Source organism: Salvelinus fontinalis, chromosome 4, assembly GCF_029448725.1.
Source record: "Salvelinus fontinalis isolate EN_2023a chromosome 4, ASM2944872v1, whole genome shotgun sequence".
Taxonomy (NCBI): domain Eukaryota; kingdom Metazoa; phylum Chordata; class Actinopteri; order Salmoniformes; family Salmonidae; genus Salvelinus; species Salvelinus fontinalis.
This window is the reverse complement of record NC_074668.1, coordinates 6,997,410-7,014,516: the sequence shown is the minus strand read 5'-3', so window position 1 is coordinate 7,014,516 and position 17,107 is coordinate 6,997,410. Positions and strand designations below refer to the sequence as shown.

Sequence of the window (17,107 nt, the reverse complement as noted above, 5' to 3'; positions counted from 1 at the left end):
GCTACTGCTGTTACTGCCGCGGCTGGAGTCTAGTTAGCTACTGCTGTTACTGCCGCGGCTGGAGTCTAGTTAGCTACTGCTGTTACTGCCGCGGCTGGAGTCTAGTAAGCTACTGCTGTTACTGCCGCGGCTGGAGTCTAGTAAGCTACTGCTGTTACTGCCGCGGCTGGAGTCTAGTAAGCTACTGCTGTTACTGCCGCGGCTGGAGTCTAGTAAGCTACTGCTGTTACTGCCGCGGCTGGAGTCTAGTAAGCTACTGCTGTTACTGCCGCGGCTGGAGTCTAGTTAGCTACTGCTGTTACTGCCGCGGCTGGAGTCTAGTAAGCTACTGCTGTTACTGCCGCGGCTGGAGTCTAGTAAGCTACTGCTGTTACTGCCGCGGCTGGAGTCTAGTTAGCTACTGCTGTTACTGCCGCGGCTGGAGTCTAGTTAGCTACTGCTGTTACTGCCGCGGCTGGAGTCTAGTTAGCTACTGCTGTTACTGCCGCGGCTGGAGTCTAGTTAGCTACTGCTGTTACTGCCCCGGCTGGAGTCTAGTAAGCTACTGCTGTTACTGCCGCGGCTGGAGTCTAGTTAGCTACTGCTGTTACTGCCGCGGCAGGAGTCTAGTTAGCTACTGCTGTTACTGCCGCGGCTGGAGTCTAGTAAGCTACTGCCACGGCTGGAGTCTAGTAAGCTACTGCTGTTACTGCCGCGGCTGGAGTCTAGTAAGCTACTGCTGTTACTGCCGCGGCTGGAGTCTAGTAAGCTACTGCTGTTACTGCCGCGGCTGGAGTCTAGTTAGCTACTGCTGTTACTGCCGCGGCTGGAGTCTAGTTAGCTACTGCTGTTACTGCTGCGGCTGGAGTCTAGTAAGCTACTGCTGTTACTGCCCCGGCTGGAGTCTAGTAAGCTACTGCTGTTACTGCCGCGGCTGGCTGGAGTCTAGTAAGCTACTGCTGTTACTGCCGCCGCTGGAGTCTAGTAAGCTACTGCTGTTACTGCCGCCGCTGGAGTCTAGTAAGCTACTGCTGTTACTGCCCCGGCTGGAGTCTAGTTAGCTACTGCTGTTACTGCTGTGGCTGGAGTCTAGTTAGCTACTGCTGTTACTGCTGTGGCTGGAGTCTAGTAAGCTACTGCTGTTACTGCCGCGGCTGGAGTCTAGTAAGCTACTGCTGTTACTGCCGCGGCTGGAGTCTAGTTAGCTACTGCTGTTACTGCCGCGGCTGGAGTCTAGTTAGCTACTGCTGTTACTGCCGCGGCTGGAGTCTAGTTAGCTACTGCCGCGGCTGGAGTCTAGTTAGCTACTGCTGTTACTGCCGCGGCTGGAGTCTAGTAAGCTACTGCTGTTACTGCCGCGGCTGGAGTCTAGTAAGCTACTGCTGTTACTGCCGCGGCTGGAGTCTAGTAAGCTACTGCTGTTACTGCCGCGGCTGGAGTCTAGTAAGCTACTGCTGTTACTGCCGCGGCTGGAGTCTAGTAAGCTACTGCTGTTACTGCCCCGGCTGGAGTCTAGTTAGCTACTGCTGTTACTGCCGCGGCTGGAGTCTAGTAAGATACTGCTGTTACTGCCGCGGCTGGAGTCTAGTTAGCTACTGCTGTTACTGCCGCGGCTGGAGTCTAGTAAGCTACTGCTGTTACTGCCGCGGCTGGAGTCTAGTTAGCTACTGCTGTTACTGCCGCAGCTGGAGTCTAGTAAGCTACTGTTGTTACTGCCGCGGCTGGAGTCTAGTAAGCTACTGCTGTGGCTGGAGTCTAGTAAGCTACTGCCGCGGCTGGAGTCTAGTAAGCTACTGCTGTTACTGCCCCGGCTGGAGTCTAGTAAGCTACTGCTGTTACTGCTGCGGCTGGAGTCTAGTAAGCTACTGCTGTTACTGCCCCGGCTGGAGTCTAGTAAGCTACTGCTGTTACTGCCGCGGCTGGAGTCTAGTAAGCTACTGCTGTTACTGCCGCGGCTGGAGTCTAGTAAGCTACTGCTGTTACTGCCGCGGCTGGAGTCTAGTAAGCTACTGCTGTTACTGCCGCGGCTGGAGTCTAGTAAGCTACTGCTGTTACTGCCCCGGCTGGAGTCTAGTAAGCTACTGCTGTTACTGCCCCGGCTGGAGTCTAGTTAGCTACTGCTGTTACTGCCGCGGCTGGAGTCTAGTAAGATACTGCTGTTACTGCCGCGGCTGGAGTCTAGTTAGCTACTGCTGTTACTGCCGCGGCTGGAGTCTAGTAAGCTACTGCTGTTATTGCTGTGGCTGGAGTCTAGTTAGCTACTGCTGTTACTGCCGCGGCTGGAGTCTAGTTAGCTACTGCCGTTACTGCCGCGGCTGGAGTCTAGTAAGCTACTGCCGTTACTGCCGCGGCTGGAGTCTAGTAAGCTACTGCTGTTACTGCCGCGGCTGGAGTCTAATAAGCTACTGCTGTTACTGCCGCGGCTTGAGTCTAGTAAGCTACTGCTGTTACTGCCGCGGCTGGAGTCTAGTAAGCTACTGCTGTTACTGCCCCGGCTGGAGTCTAGTAAGCTACTGCTGTTACTGCCGCGGCTGGAGTCTAGTAAGCTACTGCTGTTACTGCTGCGGCTGGAGTCTAGTAAGCTACTGCTGTTACTGCCCCGGCTGGAGTCTAGTAAGCTACTGCTGTTACTGCCGCGGCTGGCTGGAGTCTAGTAAGCTACTGCTGTTACTGCCGCGGCTGGAGTCTAGTAAGCTACTGCTGTTACTGCCGCGGCTGGAGTCTAGTTAGCTACTGCTGTTACTGCCGCGGCTGGAGTCTAGTTAGCTACTGCTGTTACTGCCGAGGCTGGAGTCTAGTAAGCTACTGCTGTTACTGCCCCGGCTGGAGTCTAGTTAGCTACTGCTGTTACTGCTGTGGCTGGAGTCTAGTAAGCTACTGCTGTTACTGCCGCGGCTGGAGTCTAGTTAGCTACTGCCGCGGCTGGAGTCTAGTTAGCTACTGCTGTTACTGCCGCGGCTGGAGTCTAGTAAGCTACTGCTGTTACTGCCGCGGCTGGAGTCTAGTAAGCTACTGCTGTTACTGCCGCGGCTGGAGTCTAGTAAGCTACTGCTGTTACTGCCGCGGCTGGAGTCTAGTTAGCTACTGCTGTTACTGCCGCGGCTGGAGTCTAGTAAGCTACTGCTGTTACTGCCGCGGCTGGAGTCTAGTAAGCTACTGCTGTTACTGCCGCGGCTGGAGTCTAGTTAGCTACTGCTGTTACTGCCGCAGTTGGAGTCTAGTAAGCTACTGTTGTTACTGCCGCGGCTGGAGTCTAGTAAGCTACTGCTGTGGCTGGAGTCTAGTAAGCTACTGCCACGGCTGGAGTCTAGTAAGCTACTGCTGTTACTGCCGCGGCTGGAGTCTAGTAAGCTACTGCCGTTACTGCCGCGGCTGGAGTCTAGTAAGCTACTGCCGTTACTGCCGCGGCTGGAGTCTAGTAAGCTACTGCCGTTACTGCCGCGGCTGGAGTCTAGCAAGCTACTGCCGTTACTGCCGCGGCTGGAGTCTAGCAAGCTACTGCCGTTACTGCCGCGGCTGGAGTCTAGTAAGCTACTGCCGTTACTGCCGCGGCTGGAGTCTAGTAAGCTACTGCCGTTACTGCCGCGGCTGGAGTCTAGTAAGCTACTGCCGTTACTGCCGCGGCTGGAGTCTAGTAAGCTACTGCCGCGGCTGGAGTCTAGTAAGCTACTGCCGCGGCTGGAGTCTAGTAAGCTACTGCTGTTACTGCCGCGGCTGGAGTCTAGTAAGCTACTGCCGCGGCTGGAGTCTAGTAAGCTAGTGCCACGGCTGGAGTCTCGTAAGCTACTGCCACGGATGGAGTCTAGTAAGCTACTGCTGTTACTGCCGCGGCTGGAGTCTCGTAAGCTACTGCCGCGGCTGGAGTCTCGTAAGCTACTGCCGCGGCTGGAGTCTCGTAAGCTACTGCCGCGGCTGGAGTCTCGTAAGCTACTGCCGCGGCTGGAGTCTCGTAAGCTACTGCCGCGGCTGGAGTCTCGTAAGCTACTGCCGCGGCTGGAGTCTCGTAAGCTACTGCCGCGGCTGGGGTCTCGTAAGCTACTGCCGCGGCTGGGGTCTCGTAAGCTACTGCCGCGGCTGGGGTCTCGTAAGCTACTGCCGCGGCTGGGGTCTCGTAAGCTACTGCCGCGGCTGGGGTCTCGTAAGCTACTGCCGCGGCTGGGGTCTCGTAAGCTACTGCCGCGGCTGGGGTCTCGTAAGCTACTGCCGCGGCTTGGGTCTCGTAAGCTACTGCCGCGGCTGGGGTCTCGTAAGCTACTGCCGCGGCTGGGGTCTCGTAAGCTACTGCCGCGGCTGGAGTCTCGTAAGCTACTGCCGCGGCTGGAGTCTCGTAAGCTACTGCCGCGGCTGGAGTCTCGTAAGCTACTGCCGCGGCTGGAGTCTCGTAAGCTACTGTATGAAGAAAGCACAGTGCTGGCTGGCTGCTATGGATAGAAGTGAGAACAGCTAAATTGTTCCTGATTTTGTACTAGCCTGGTCCTACATGTAAGTCCTGTCTTGCCAATGGACATAGGAGACAACTGATCTGGGACCAGGGTAGTTTATCACTACACGAGGGTTACATTATCAAGCTGTGTATGTCCCACTAGCCCCACAGAACCTAAATCAGGGGACAGTCTCTGCCAGACAGACCGTCCCATACAAGGGCAGGTACAGGAACAATGCTTTACCTCCACTGTGACGGAGGTAATCCATTTCAATCACGACTACACAACACAAGTCAAGGAGGTCAGTGTGTGTTTGAACTTTTTCAACGAGCCACGTTCCAAGATCATACCTTAAGGATTTGGGATTAGCTGCCTGCCTACCACTCTATAGAACAGTTAGCTGCCTGCCTGCCTACCACTCTATAGAACAGTTAGCTGCCTGCCTGCCACTCTATAGAACAGTTAGCTGCCTGGCTGCCTACCACTCTATAGAACAGTTAGCTGCCTGCCTACCACTCTATAGAACAGTTAGCTGCCTGGCTGCCTACCACTCTATAGAACAGTTAGCTGCCTGCCCGCCACTCTATAGAAGTTAGCTGCCTGCCCGCCACTCTATAGAACAGTTAGCTGCCTGCCCGCCACTCTATAGAACAGTTAGCTGCCTGCCCGCCACTCTATAGAACAGTTAGCTGCCTGCCCGCCACTCTATAGAACAGTTAGCTGCCTACCCGCCACTCTATAGAACAGTTAGCTGCCTGCCTGCCACTGTATAGATTAGTTAGCTGCCTGCCTGCCTGCCACTCTATAGAACAGTTAGCTGCCTGCCTGCCTGCCACTCTATAGAACAGTTAGCTGCCTGGCTGCCTACCACTCTATAGAACAGTTAGCTGCCAGCCTGCCAACCACTCTATAGAACAGTTAGCTGCCAGCCTGCCAACCACTCTATAGAACAGTTAGCTGCCTGCCTACCACTCTATAGAACAGTTAGCTGCCTGCCTGCCTACCACTCTATAGAACAGTTAGCTGCCTGCCTGCCTACCACTCTATAGAACAGTTAGCTGCCTGCCTGCCTACCACTCTATAGAACAGTTAGCTGCCTGCCTGCCACTCTATAGAACAGTTAGCTGCCTGCCTGCCACTCTATAGAACAGTTAGCTGCCTGCCTACCACTCTATAGAACAGTTAGCTGCCTGCCTGCCTACCACTCTATAGAACAGTTAGCTGCCTGCCTGCCTACCACTCTATAGAACAGTTAGCTGCCTGCCTGCCTACCACTCTATAGAACAGTTAGCTGCCTGCCTGCCTACCACTCTATAGAACAGTTAGCTGCCTGCCTGCCTACCACTCTATAGAACAGTTAGCTGCCTGCCTGCCTACCACTCTATAGAACAGTTAGCTGCCTGCCTGCCTACCACTCTATAGAACAGTTAGCTGCCTGCCTGCCTACCACTCTATAGAACAGTTAGCTGCCTGCCTGCCTACCACTCTATAGAACAGTTAGCTGCCTGCCTGCCTACCACTCTATAGAACAGTTAGCTGCCTGCCTGCCTACCACTCTATAGAACAGTTAGCTGCCTGCCTGCCTACCACTCTATAGAACAGTTAGCTGCCTGGCTGCCTACCACTCTATAGAACAGTTAGCTGCCTGGCTGCCTACCACTCTATAGAACAGTTAGCTGCCTGGCTGCCTACCACTCTATAGAACAGTTAGCTGCCTGCCTGCCTACCACTCTATAGAACAGTTAGCTGCCTGCCTACCACTCTATAGAACAGTTAGCTGCCTGCCCCTCTATGGAACAGTTAGCTGCCTGCCCCTCTATGGAACAGTTAGCTGCCTGCCACTCTATGGAACAGTTAGCTGCCTGCCTACCACTCTATAGAACAGTTAGCTGCCTGCCTGCCACTCTATGGAACAGTTAGCTGCCTGCCTGCCAATCTATAGAACAGTTAGCTGCCTGCCTGCCAATCTATAGAACAGTTAGCTGCCTGCCTACCACTCTATAGAACAGTTAGCTGCCTGCCTACCACTCTATAGAACAGTTAGCTGCCTGCCTGCCACTCTATAGAACAGTTAGCTGCCTGCCTGCCACTCTATAGAACAGTTAGCTGCCTGCCTGCCACTCTATAGAACAGTTAGCTGCCTGCCTGCCACTCTATAGAACAGTTAGCTGCCTGCCTGCCACTCTATAGAACAGTTAGCTGCCTGCCTGCCACTCTATAGAACAGTTAGCTGCCTGCCTGCCACTCTATAGAACAGTTAGCTGCCTGCCTGCCACTCTATAGAACAGGTAGCTGCCTGCCTGCCACTCTATAGAACAGTTAGCTGCCTGCCTGCCACTCTATAGAACAGTTAGCTGCCTGCCTGCCACTCTATAGAACAGTTAGCTGCCTGCCTGCCACTCTATAGAACAGTTAGCTGCCTGCCTGCCACTCTATAGAACAGTTAGCTGCCTGCCTGCCACTCTATAGAACAGTTAGCTGCCTGCCTGCCACTCTATAGAACAGGTAGCTGCCTGCCTGCCACTCTATAGAACAGTTAGCTGCCTGCCTGCCACTCTATAGAACAGTTAGCTGCCTGCCTGCCACTCTATAGAACAGTTAGCTGCCTGCCTGCCACTCTATAGAACAGTTAGCTGCCTGCCTGCCACTCTATAGAACAGTTAGCTGCCTGCCTGCCACTCTATAGAACAGTTAGCTGCCTGCCTGCCACTCTATAGAACAGTTAGCTGCCTGCCTGCCACTCTATAGAACAGTTAGCTGCCTGCGTGCCACTCTATAGAACAGTTAGCTGCCTGCCTGCCACTCTATAGAACAGTTAGCTGCCTGCCTGCCACTCTATAGAACAGTTAGCTGCCTGCCTGCCACTCTATAGAACAGTTAGCTGCCTGCCTGCCACTCTATAGAACAGTTAGCTGCCTGCCTGCCACTCTATAGAACAGTTAGCTGCCTGCCTGCCACTCTATAGAACAGGTAGCTGCCTGCCTGCCACTCTATAGAACAGGTAGCTGCCTGCCTGCCACTCTATAGAACAGGTAGCTGCCTGCCTGCCACTCTATAGAACAGGTAGCTGCCTGCCTGCCACTCTATAGAACAGGTAGCTGCCTGCCTGCCACTCTATAGAACAGGTAGCTGCCTGCCTGCCACTCTATAGAACAGGTAGCTGCCTGCCTGCCACTCTATAGAACAGGTAGCTGCCTGCCTGCCACTCTATAGAACAGTTAGCTGCCTGCCTGCCACTCTATAGAACAGTTAGCTGCCTGCCTGCCACTCTATAGAACAGTTAGCTGCCTGCCTGCCACTCTATAGAACAGTTAGCTGCCTGCCTGCCACTCTATAGAACAGTTAGCTGCCTGCCTGCCACTCTATAGAACAGTTAGCTGCCTGCCTGCCACTCTATAGAACAGTTAGCTGCCTGCCTGCCACTCTATAGAACAGTTAGCTGCCTGCCTGCCACTCTATAGAACAGTTAGCTGCCTGCCTGCCACTCTATAGAACAGTTAGCTGCCTGCCTGCCACTCTATAGAACAGTTAGCTGCCTGCCTGCCACTCTATAGAACAGTTAGCTGCCTGCCTGCCACTCTATAGAACAGTTAGCTGCCTGCCTGCCACTCTATAGAACAGTTAGCTGCCTGCCTGCCACTCTATAGAACAGTTAGCTGCCTGCCTGCCACTCTATAGAACAGTTAGCTGCCTGCCTGCCACTCTATAGAACAGTTAGCTGCCTGCCTGCCACTCTATAGAACAGTTAGCTGCCTGCCTGCCACTCTATAGAACAGTTAGCTGCCTGCCTGCCACTCTATAGAACAGTTAGCTGCCTGCCTGCCACTCTATAGAACAGTTAGCTGCCTGCCTGCCACTCTATAGAACAGTTAGCTGCCTGCCTGCCACTCTATAGAACAGTTAGCTGCCTGCCTGCCACTCTATAGAACAGTTAGCTGCCTGCCTGCCACTCTATAGAACAGTTAGCTGCCTGCCTGCCACTCTATAGAACAGTTAGCTGCCTGCCTGCCACTCTATAGAACAGTTAGCTGCCTGCCTGCCACTCTATAGAACAGTTAGCTGCCTGCCTGCCACTCTATAGAACAGTTAGCTGCTTGCCTGCCACTCTATAGAACAGTTAGCTGCCTGCCTGCCACTCTATAGAACAGTTAGCTGCCTGCCACTCTATAGAACAGTTAGCTGCCTGCCACTCTATAGAACAGGTAGCTGCCTGCCTGCCACTCTATAGAACAGGTAACTGCCTGCCTACCACTCTATAGAACAGTTAGCTGCCTGCCTACCACTCTATAGAACAGTTAGCTGCCTGCCTACCACTCTATAGAACAGTTAGCTGCCTGCCTGCCACTCTATAGAACAGTTAGCTGCCTGCCTGCCACTCTATAGAACAGTTAGCTGCCTGCCTGCCACTCTATAGAACAGTTAGCTGCCTGCCTGCCTACCACTCTATAGAACAGTTAGCTGCCTGCCTGCCTACCACTCTATAGAACAGTTAGCTGCCTGCCTGCCTACCACTCTATAGAACAGTTAGCTGCCTGCCACTCTATAGAACAGTTAGCTGCCTGCCACTCTATAGAACAGTTAGCTGCCTGCCACTCTATAGAACAGTTAGCTGCCTGCCACTCTATAGAACAGTTAGCTGCCTGCCTACCACTCTATAGAACAGTTAGCTGCCTGCCTGCCTACCACTCTATAGAACAGTTAGCTGCCTGCCTACCTACCACTCCATAGAACAGTTAGCTGCCTGGCTGCCTACCACTCTATAGAACAGTTAGCTGCCTGCCTGCCACTCTATAGAACAGTTAGCTGCCTGCCTGCCTACCACTCTATAGAACAGTTAGCTGCCTGCCTACCACTCTATAGAACAGTTAGCTGCCTACCTACCACTCTATAGAACAGTTAGCTGCCTGCCTGCCTACCACTCTATAGAACAGTTAGCTGCCTGCCTGCCTACCACTCTATAGAACAGTTAGCTGCCTGCCTGCCACTCTATAGAACAGTTAGCTGCCTGCCACTCTATAGAACAGTTAGCTGCCTGCCTACCTACCACTCTATAGAACAGTTAGCTGCCTGCCTACCACTCTATAGAACAGTTAGCTGCCTGCCTACCACTCTATAGAACAGTTAGCTGCCTGCCTACCACTCTATAGAACAGTTAGCTGCCTGCCTGCCTACCACTCTATAGAACAGTTAGCTGCCTGCCTGCCTACCACTCTATAGAACAGTTAGCTGCCTGCCTGCCTACCACTCTATAGAACAGTTAGCTGCCTGCCTGCCTACCACTCTATAGAACAGTTAGCTGCCTGCCTGCCAACCACTCTATAGAACAGTTAGCTGCCTGCCTACCACTCTATAGAACAGTTAGCTGCCTGCCTGCCACTCTATAGAACAGTTAGCTGCCTGCCTGCCTGCCACTCTATAGAACAGTTAGCTGCCTGCCTGCCTGCCACTCTATAGAACAGTTAGCTGCCTGCCTACCACTCTATAGAACAGTTAGCTGCCTGCCTGCCACTCTATAGAACAGTTAGCTGCCTGTCTACCACTCTATAGAACAGTTAGCTGCCTGCCTGCCACTCTATGGAACAGTTAGCTGCCTACCTGCCACTCTATGGAACAGTTAGCTGCCTACCTGCCACTCTATAGAACAGTTAGCTGCCTGCCTACCACTCTATAGAACAGTTAGCTGCCTGCCTACCACTCTATAGAACAGTTAGCTGCCTGCCTGCCACTCTATAGAACAGTTAGCTGCCTGCCTGCCTACCACTCTATAGAACAGTTAGCTGCCTGCCTACCACTCTATAGAACAGTTAGCTGCCTGCCTGCCTACCACTCTATAGAACAGTTAGCTGCCTGCCTGCCTACCACTCTATAGAACAGTTAGCTGCCTGCCTGCCTACCACTCTATAGAACAGTTAGCTGCCTGCCTACCTACCACTCTATAGAACAGTTAGCTGCCTGCCTGCCTACCACTCTATAGAACAGTTAGCTGCCTGCCTACCACTCTATAGAACAGTTAGCTGCCTGGCTGCCACTCTATAGAACAGTTAGCTGCCTGGCTGCCTACCACTCTATAGAACAGTTAGCTGCCTGGCTGCCTACCACTCTATAGAACAGTTAGCTGCCTGCCTACCACTCTATAGAACAGTTAGCTGCCTGCCTACCACTCTATAGAACAGTTAGCTGCCTGCCTACCACTCTATAGAACAGTTAGCTGCCTGCCTACCACTCTATAGAACAGTTAGCTGCCTGCCTACCACTCTATAGAACAGTTAGCTGCCTGCCACTCTATAGAACAGTTAGCTGCCTGCCACTCTATAGAACAGTTAGCTGCCTGCCTACCACTCTATAGAACAGTTAGCTGCCTGCCTACCACTCTATAGAACAGTTAGCTGCCTGCCACTCTATAGAACAGTTAGCTGCCTGCCTACCACTCTATAGAACAGTTAGCTGCCTGCCTACCACTCTATAGAACAGTTAGCTGCCTGCCTGCCACTCTATAGAACAGTTAGCTGCCTGGCTGCCTGCCACTCTATAGAACAGTTAGCTGCCTACCTACCACTCTATAGAACAGTTAGCTGCCTGCCTACCACTCTATAGAACAGTTAGCTGCCTGGCTGCCTGCCACTCTATAGAACAGTTAGCTGCCTACCTACCACTCTATAGAACAGTTAGCTGGCTGCGTGTCTGTAATAACCTGATAACCGCACATGTTCTGGGACTCTTGTGGCAGCCTAACCTACATTGTGGTCTGCTTTCCGATCACCACTTTGGCACCATATCTAAGACATTACACATAAATAACCAGAGTCCTATGGCATAGAGGACCATGTCCCAAATGGTACCCTATTTCCTATTATAGTGCACTACTTTATACCAGAGTCCTATGGCATAGAGGACCATGTCCCAAATGGTACCCTATTTCCTATTATAGTGCACTACTTTATACCAGAGTCCTATGGCATAGAGGACCATGTCCCAAATGGTACCCTATTTCCTATTATAGTGCACTACTTTATACCAGAGTCCTATGGGAATAGGGTGCCAGTTGGCACACACCTTCCCAGAGCTAAATCAGGTCAGACGACATCATGTCATGAATCACTATTTTCGTTGTGTAATGCAGCCACACACATAAAACCGGATAGAACCTTTGACAGACACGCCACACAAGTCCATATTGGGCCGAGGACAGGGAGTGGTCACGGAGAGCCTTTGAAGCAGCAGAAAGTCTAGGGAGGGGAGGGGTGGGGGGGGGGGGGGGGGGGGGGGGGGGCACTAGGATAACCCAGAGCCATATACAAATGTAGCCCGTGGCTTCGGATTCAACTCTAAAGTTCACGGGACCAAAAGATTGTGAGCTTCCCGAAGCTTCTGCACGTGCTTATTCACTACTTTACACCGTCTCTGCTCTACTCCTAGAGAACAGTCTCTGCTCTACTCCTAGAGAACAGTCTCTGCTCTACTCCTAGAGAACAGTCTCTGCTCTACTCCTAGAGAACAGTCTCTGCTCTACTCCTAGAGAACAGTCCCTTTACACGGTCTCTGCTCTACTCCTAGAGAACAGTCTCTGCTCTACTCCTAGAGAACAGTCTCTGCTCTACTCCTAGAGAACAGTCTCTGCTCTACTCCTAGAGAACAGTCTCGTTACACCGTCTCTGCTCTACTCCTAGAGAACAGTCTCTGCTCTACTCCTAGAGAACAGTCTCTGCTCTACTCCTAGAGAACAGTCTCTGCTCTACTCCTAGAGAACAGTCTCTGCTCTACTCCTAGAGAACAGTCTCGTTACACCGTCTCTGCTCTACTCCTAGAGAACAGTCTCTTTACACCGTCTCTGCTCTACTCCTAGAGAACAGTCTCTGCTCTACTCCTAGAGAACAGTCTCGTTACACCGTCTCTGCTCTACTCCTAGAGAACAGTCTCTGCTCTACTCCTAGAGAACAGTCCCTTTACACAGTCTCTGCTCTACTCCTAGAGAACAGTCTCTTTACACCGTCTCTGCTCTACTCCTAGAGAACAGTCTCTGCTCTACTCCTAGAGAACAGTCTCTTTACACCGTCTCTGCTCTACTCCTAGAGAACAGTCTCTTTACACCGTCTCTGCTCTACTCCTAGAGAACAGTCTCTTTACACCGTCTCTGCTCTACTCCTAGAGAACAGTCTCTGCTCTACTCCTAGAGAACAGTATCGTTACACCGTCTCTGCTCTACTCCTAGAGAACAGTCTCTTTACACCGTCTCTGCTCTACTCCTAGAGAACAGTCTCTTTACACCGTCTCTGCTCTACTCCTAGAGAACAGTCTCTGCTCTACTCCTAGAGAACAGTCTCGTTACACCGTCTCTGCTCTACTCCTAGAGAACAGTCTCTTTACACCGTCTCTGCTCTACTCCTAGAGAACAGTCTCGTTACACCGTCTCTGCTCTACTCCTAGAGAACAGTCTCGTTACACCGTCTCTGCTCTACTCCTAGAGAACAGTCTCGTTACACCGTCTCTGCTCTACTCCTAGAGAACAGTCTCGTTACACAGTCTCTGCTCTACTCCTAGAGAACAGTCTCGTTACACCGTCTCTGCTCTACTCCTAGAGAACAGTCTCTGCTCTACTCCTAGAGAACAGTCTCGTTACACCGTCTCTGCTCTACTCCTAGAGAACAGTCTCTGCTCTACTCCTAGAGAACAGTCTCGTTACACCGTCTCTGCTCTACTCCTAGAGAACAGTCTCTTTACACCGTCTCTGCTCTACTCCTAGAGAACAGTCTCGTTACACCGTCTCTGCTCTACTCCTAGAGAACAGTCTCTGCTCTACTCCTAGAGAACAGTCCCTTTACACCGTCTCTGCAAGAACACAACAGTCACAGTATTCTACATAACAGAATATATCTCATAAATTACTGTTAATTTATGTATTTTTTTAAACAGCATTCAACCATGAATGATAAATCCTCACGTTTTAACCGGTGAAACTTCCATACAGCATCATTCTGTATAGTAACCATTTGATCTCAATTTCATTTAGGATATGCATTTAGATGTTAAGTCATGGCTCCCCGATTGGTGCAGCGGTCTAAGGTGCGTCACTACAGTCCCTGGTTCGAATTCCGAGGCTGCATCACATCCGGCCGTGATGATCGGCGCACAATTGGCCCAGCGTTGTCCGTGGTAGGCCGTCATCGTAGATAAGAACTCTTAACTGAACTTGCCTAGTTAAATAAAAGGTTAAATAAAAAATAAAATATACCGTGTTGTGTTGGAACTAGCCTAAAGTGTTGTTTTGAATGATGTACAGTGAACACATTTTTTGCTCAGATGGTGTATTGTTTCCTTATTTATTTATTTATTTAAGTCATTTAGCAGACGCTCTTATCCAGAGCGACTTACAAATTGGATATATATATATATATATTTAACCAGGCAAGCCTGTTAAGAACAAATTCTTATTTTCAATCACGGCCTAGGAACAGTGGGTTAACTGCCTTGTTCAGGGGCAGAACGACAGATTTTTACCTTGTCAGCTCGGGGATTCGAACTTGCAACCTTTCGGTTACTAGTCCAACGCTCTAACCAGTAGGCTACCTGCCGCCCCCGGCGGATCTGTTTCCTAGTGGAGCTTCTCTGTTGAGTGATTCGTACATGCGCAGAAGCTTCCGGAAGCTCTGGATCTTTCGGCCCGGCGGACTAAATATCCCGACAACGTTGGATCTGTACAATGTAATGTAGATCCTGATTGTGTCCTAAAATGGCACACTATTCCCTATAGTCCACTACTATTGATCAGGACCCAGAGGGGTGAGTAGTGGATTATAATCATTTGGTGGGTGATGCTATTTCACATGTACAAGTGTGTATTATACCGTATATGTGACTCAATGGTGTTTTTTTTGTTTTGTTTTTTACATTGGATAAAAAAAGTTGAGATTTAGAGCTACAAAATGGTATATCAACTACCACAACAGTTGAGAAACAATAGGAAAGTAATTCTGCTTTGAAAGTTGTAAACTTTTTTTTTTTTTTTTTAATTGGAAAAGTATATATATATTTTTGTTGCATATCCCAACTCGTGAGACATGATGGGAGAGTGAGGTCACGGCGGGGGTCATTATCAATCTGGAACGCAGGCCCTATGGTGTTGTTATTTAAACTAGTTACCATGGCCATGTACGTCATGCTACTCAATGGCCTGTCTATTTAATCGCTACACAGAGAAGCGTCACCGTCCCAACTGTGTAACGTACACCACCATGAAGTAAACATAATGATTATAACATCACAACTGCTGTTGACATGTTGTGTACAATGCAGGCATACCATGTAGCCGAGCTATGTCATAACTCTCAATGCAGGCATACCATGTAGCCGAGCTATGTCATAACTCTCAATGCAGGCATACCATGTAGCCGAGCTATGTCATAACTCTCAATGCAGGCATACCATGTAGCCGAGCTATGTCATAACTCTCAATGCAGGCATACCATGTAGCCGAGCTATGTCATAACTCTCAATGCAGGCATACCATGTAGCCGAGCTATGTCATAACTCTCAATGCAGGCATACCATGTAGCCGAGCTATGTCATAACTCTCAATGCAGGCATACCATGTAGCCGAGCTATGTCATAACTCTCAATGCAGGCATACCATGTAGCCGAGCTATGTCATAACTCTCAATGCAGGCATACCATGTAGCCGAGCTATGTCATAACTCTCAATGCAGGCATACCATGTAGCCGAGCTATGTCATAACTCTCAATGCAGGCATACCATGTAGCCGAGCTATGTCATAACTCTCAATGCAGACATACCATGTAGCCGAGCTATGTCATAACTCTCAATGCAGACATACCATGTAGCCGAGCTATGTCATAACTCTCAATGCAGGCATACCATGTAGCCGAGCTATGTCATAACTCTCAATGCAGGCATACCATGTAGCCGAGCTATGTCATAACTCTCAATGCAGGCATACCATGTAGCCGAGCTATGTCATAACTCCAAAGAGGTGGCCCTTTTTACACCTTACTATTCTTCATCATGTCTAAGAATACCATAGTCAAGTCGTATTTGATTTTTTTAATAATTCATTTCATTTAATAAAATGCGGTCCTTCGTAGCTCAGTTGGTATAGCTTGTAACGCCAGGGTAGTGGGTTCGATTCCCGCACACATTTATTTAACTAGGCAAGTCAGTTAAAGAACAAATTCTTATCTTCAATCACGGCCTAGGAACAGTGGGTTAACTGCCTTGTTCATGGGGCAGAACGACAGATTTATACCTTGTCAGCTCGGGGATTTGACCCAGCAACCAACGCTATAAACACTAGGCTACTTACCGCCCCATGTCTAAGTTGCTTTATTATTAACTACATGCTAGACACATTTCTCCTCATTTTATTAGATATTGTAACTGATTAGGAGCAAACCTTGCCTAGATCCTCAATCCACCCCAGGGAGTCAGGCTATAGTATTAGATCTGTCAAACGGACCGCGTGATTGCCTTTCCAATGAGAAAGCAACTTACTCCTAAACTTTGGGTCCAAGGCACGAAAAGAGCGTCCTATATTATGTTTGGAGTAAAAGTATATAACATTTGGTTACATTACATGCTAAACTGCTGATCTTTGTCTTGCTGGCCATCTTTTTACAACAGTTATGTGTGGGTCACTAGCTAGAGCACCGAGTCAGCTGGTTTGACATGTTAGCCAGCAGCTCGATAGCATGTTGGCTAGCAAATCATGATTCGTGTAACCAAATAAGCCATTATTCGCTACAATGGCAATATTTACAAGGTTTTACGGTTATTAAATAACTGCCGGTATGGTAACGTAACATTCACATAGTTATCCCGCTAGCTAGTGAACGTTTACTGAACATGATCTACCTAGCTAACTAAGCTAATTAGCGAGGAAGGAGATTAGCTAGCTACAACTCCCTAGCCACAAGGAGCACATTGGAGCACGAAAGAGGATCAAATGTTTTCTTAGTTTAAGTTTCTCACCTTGTCACTAACGCTGTCAGGATCCCCTGCTCCTCTCTTCCTTAGCTCCGTCATGTTTTCCTTATTTCACTCACGACACATAAAATGAGTCTGAAGACAACTAACGAGTTTCGGATTGAATGTCAACCCTTGTAATCCGGTTATGAAGATCTTCGGTTACCATGAAACAATCGTCGGTTTTCCGATTCTGCAATGTGCTGTTATTTTTGACAGAACATTCACAAAAGTACGCACCCTCTCTACTACTCTCAACCGAATGCGTTCTTGCATTTGTTTCTCTCCACAATTCTCGTTCGCCATCTCAGGTGTCTGAACCTATGTGAAGCTAGACACTAAGAACTAGCCACAATAGTGGAATTTACTGTTCGCCTTCAAAATAAATGTCCCCTCCTTTGAAAGTGATGTAAAAGGAAACTAATAGTGGAATCATTCCATATTTGGACTAGATAATACCAAACAATGCTGGAATGTTTTTATATAAATGAAACAAAAGAAAATAATTAGTTAATTTGAACAACAACAAAAAAGTATAACTCGCACTTTGGATGTATAGATTTCAGAATTGCATTGGGGTAATACTTGCATGCACTTACCAATGAAGAGTTTATACAAATACTAGCGTCATAGCTAGTGTTATGGCTTTTCAACCTCTGCCATATCGTGGATTCAGAGCTATCTATCTAATAGAACTCAGAGGGTTTTCTTTAACGGAAGCTTCTCTCAT

General features: G+C 49.7%; 1 protein-coding gene across 1 annotated transcript in view; it reads right to left on the bottom strand.

Annotated features, from left to right (window-relative positions):
* Positions 1-16,722, bottom strand: part of LOC129853027 (phosphatidate cytidylyltransferase 1-like) — a 144,267-nt gene extending 127,545 nt beyond the window's left edge. Inside the window, exon 1 of the mRNA XM_055918663.1 lies at positions 16,384-16,722. Coding sequence (XP_055774638.1) covers positions 16,384-16,437 — 54 coding nt within the window. The 5' untranslated portion in view covers positions 16,438-16,722. The remainder of the gene's footprint in view (positions 1-16,383) is intronic.
* Between the last annotated feature and the right edge of the window lie 385 nt (positions 16,723-17,107).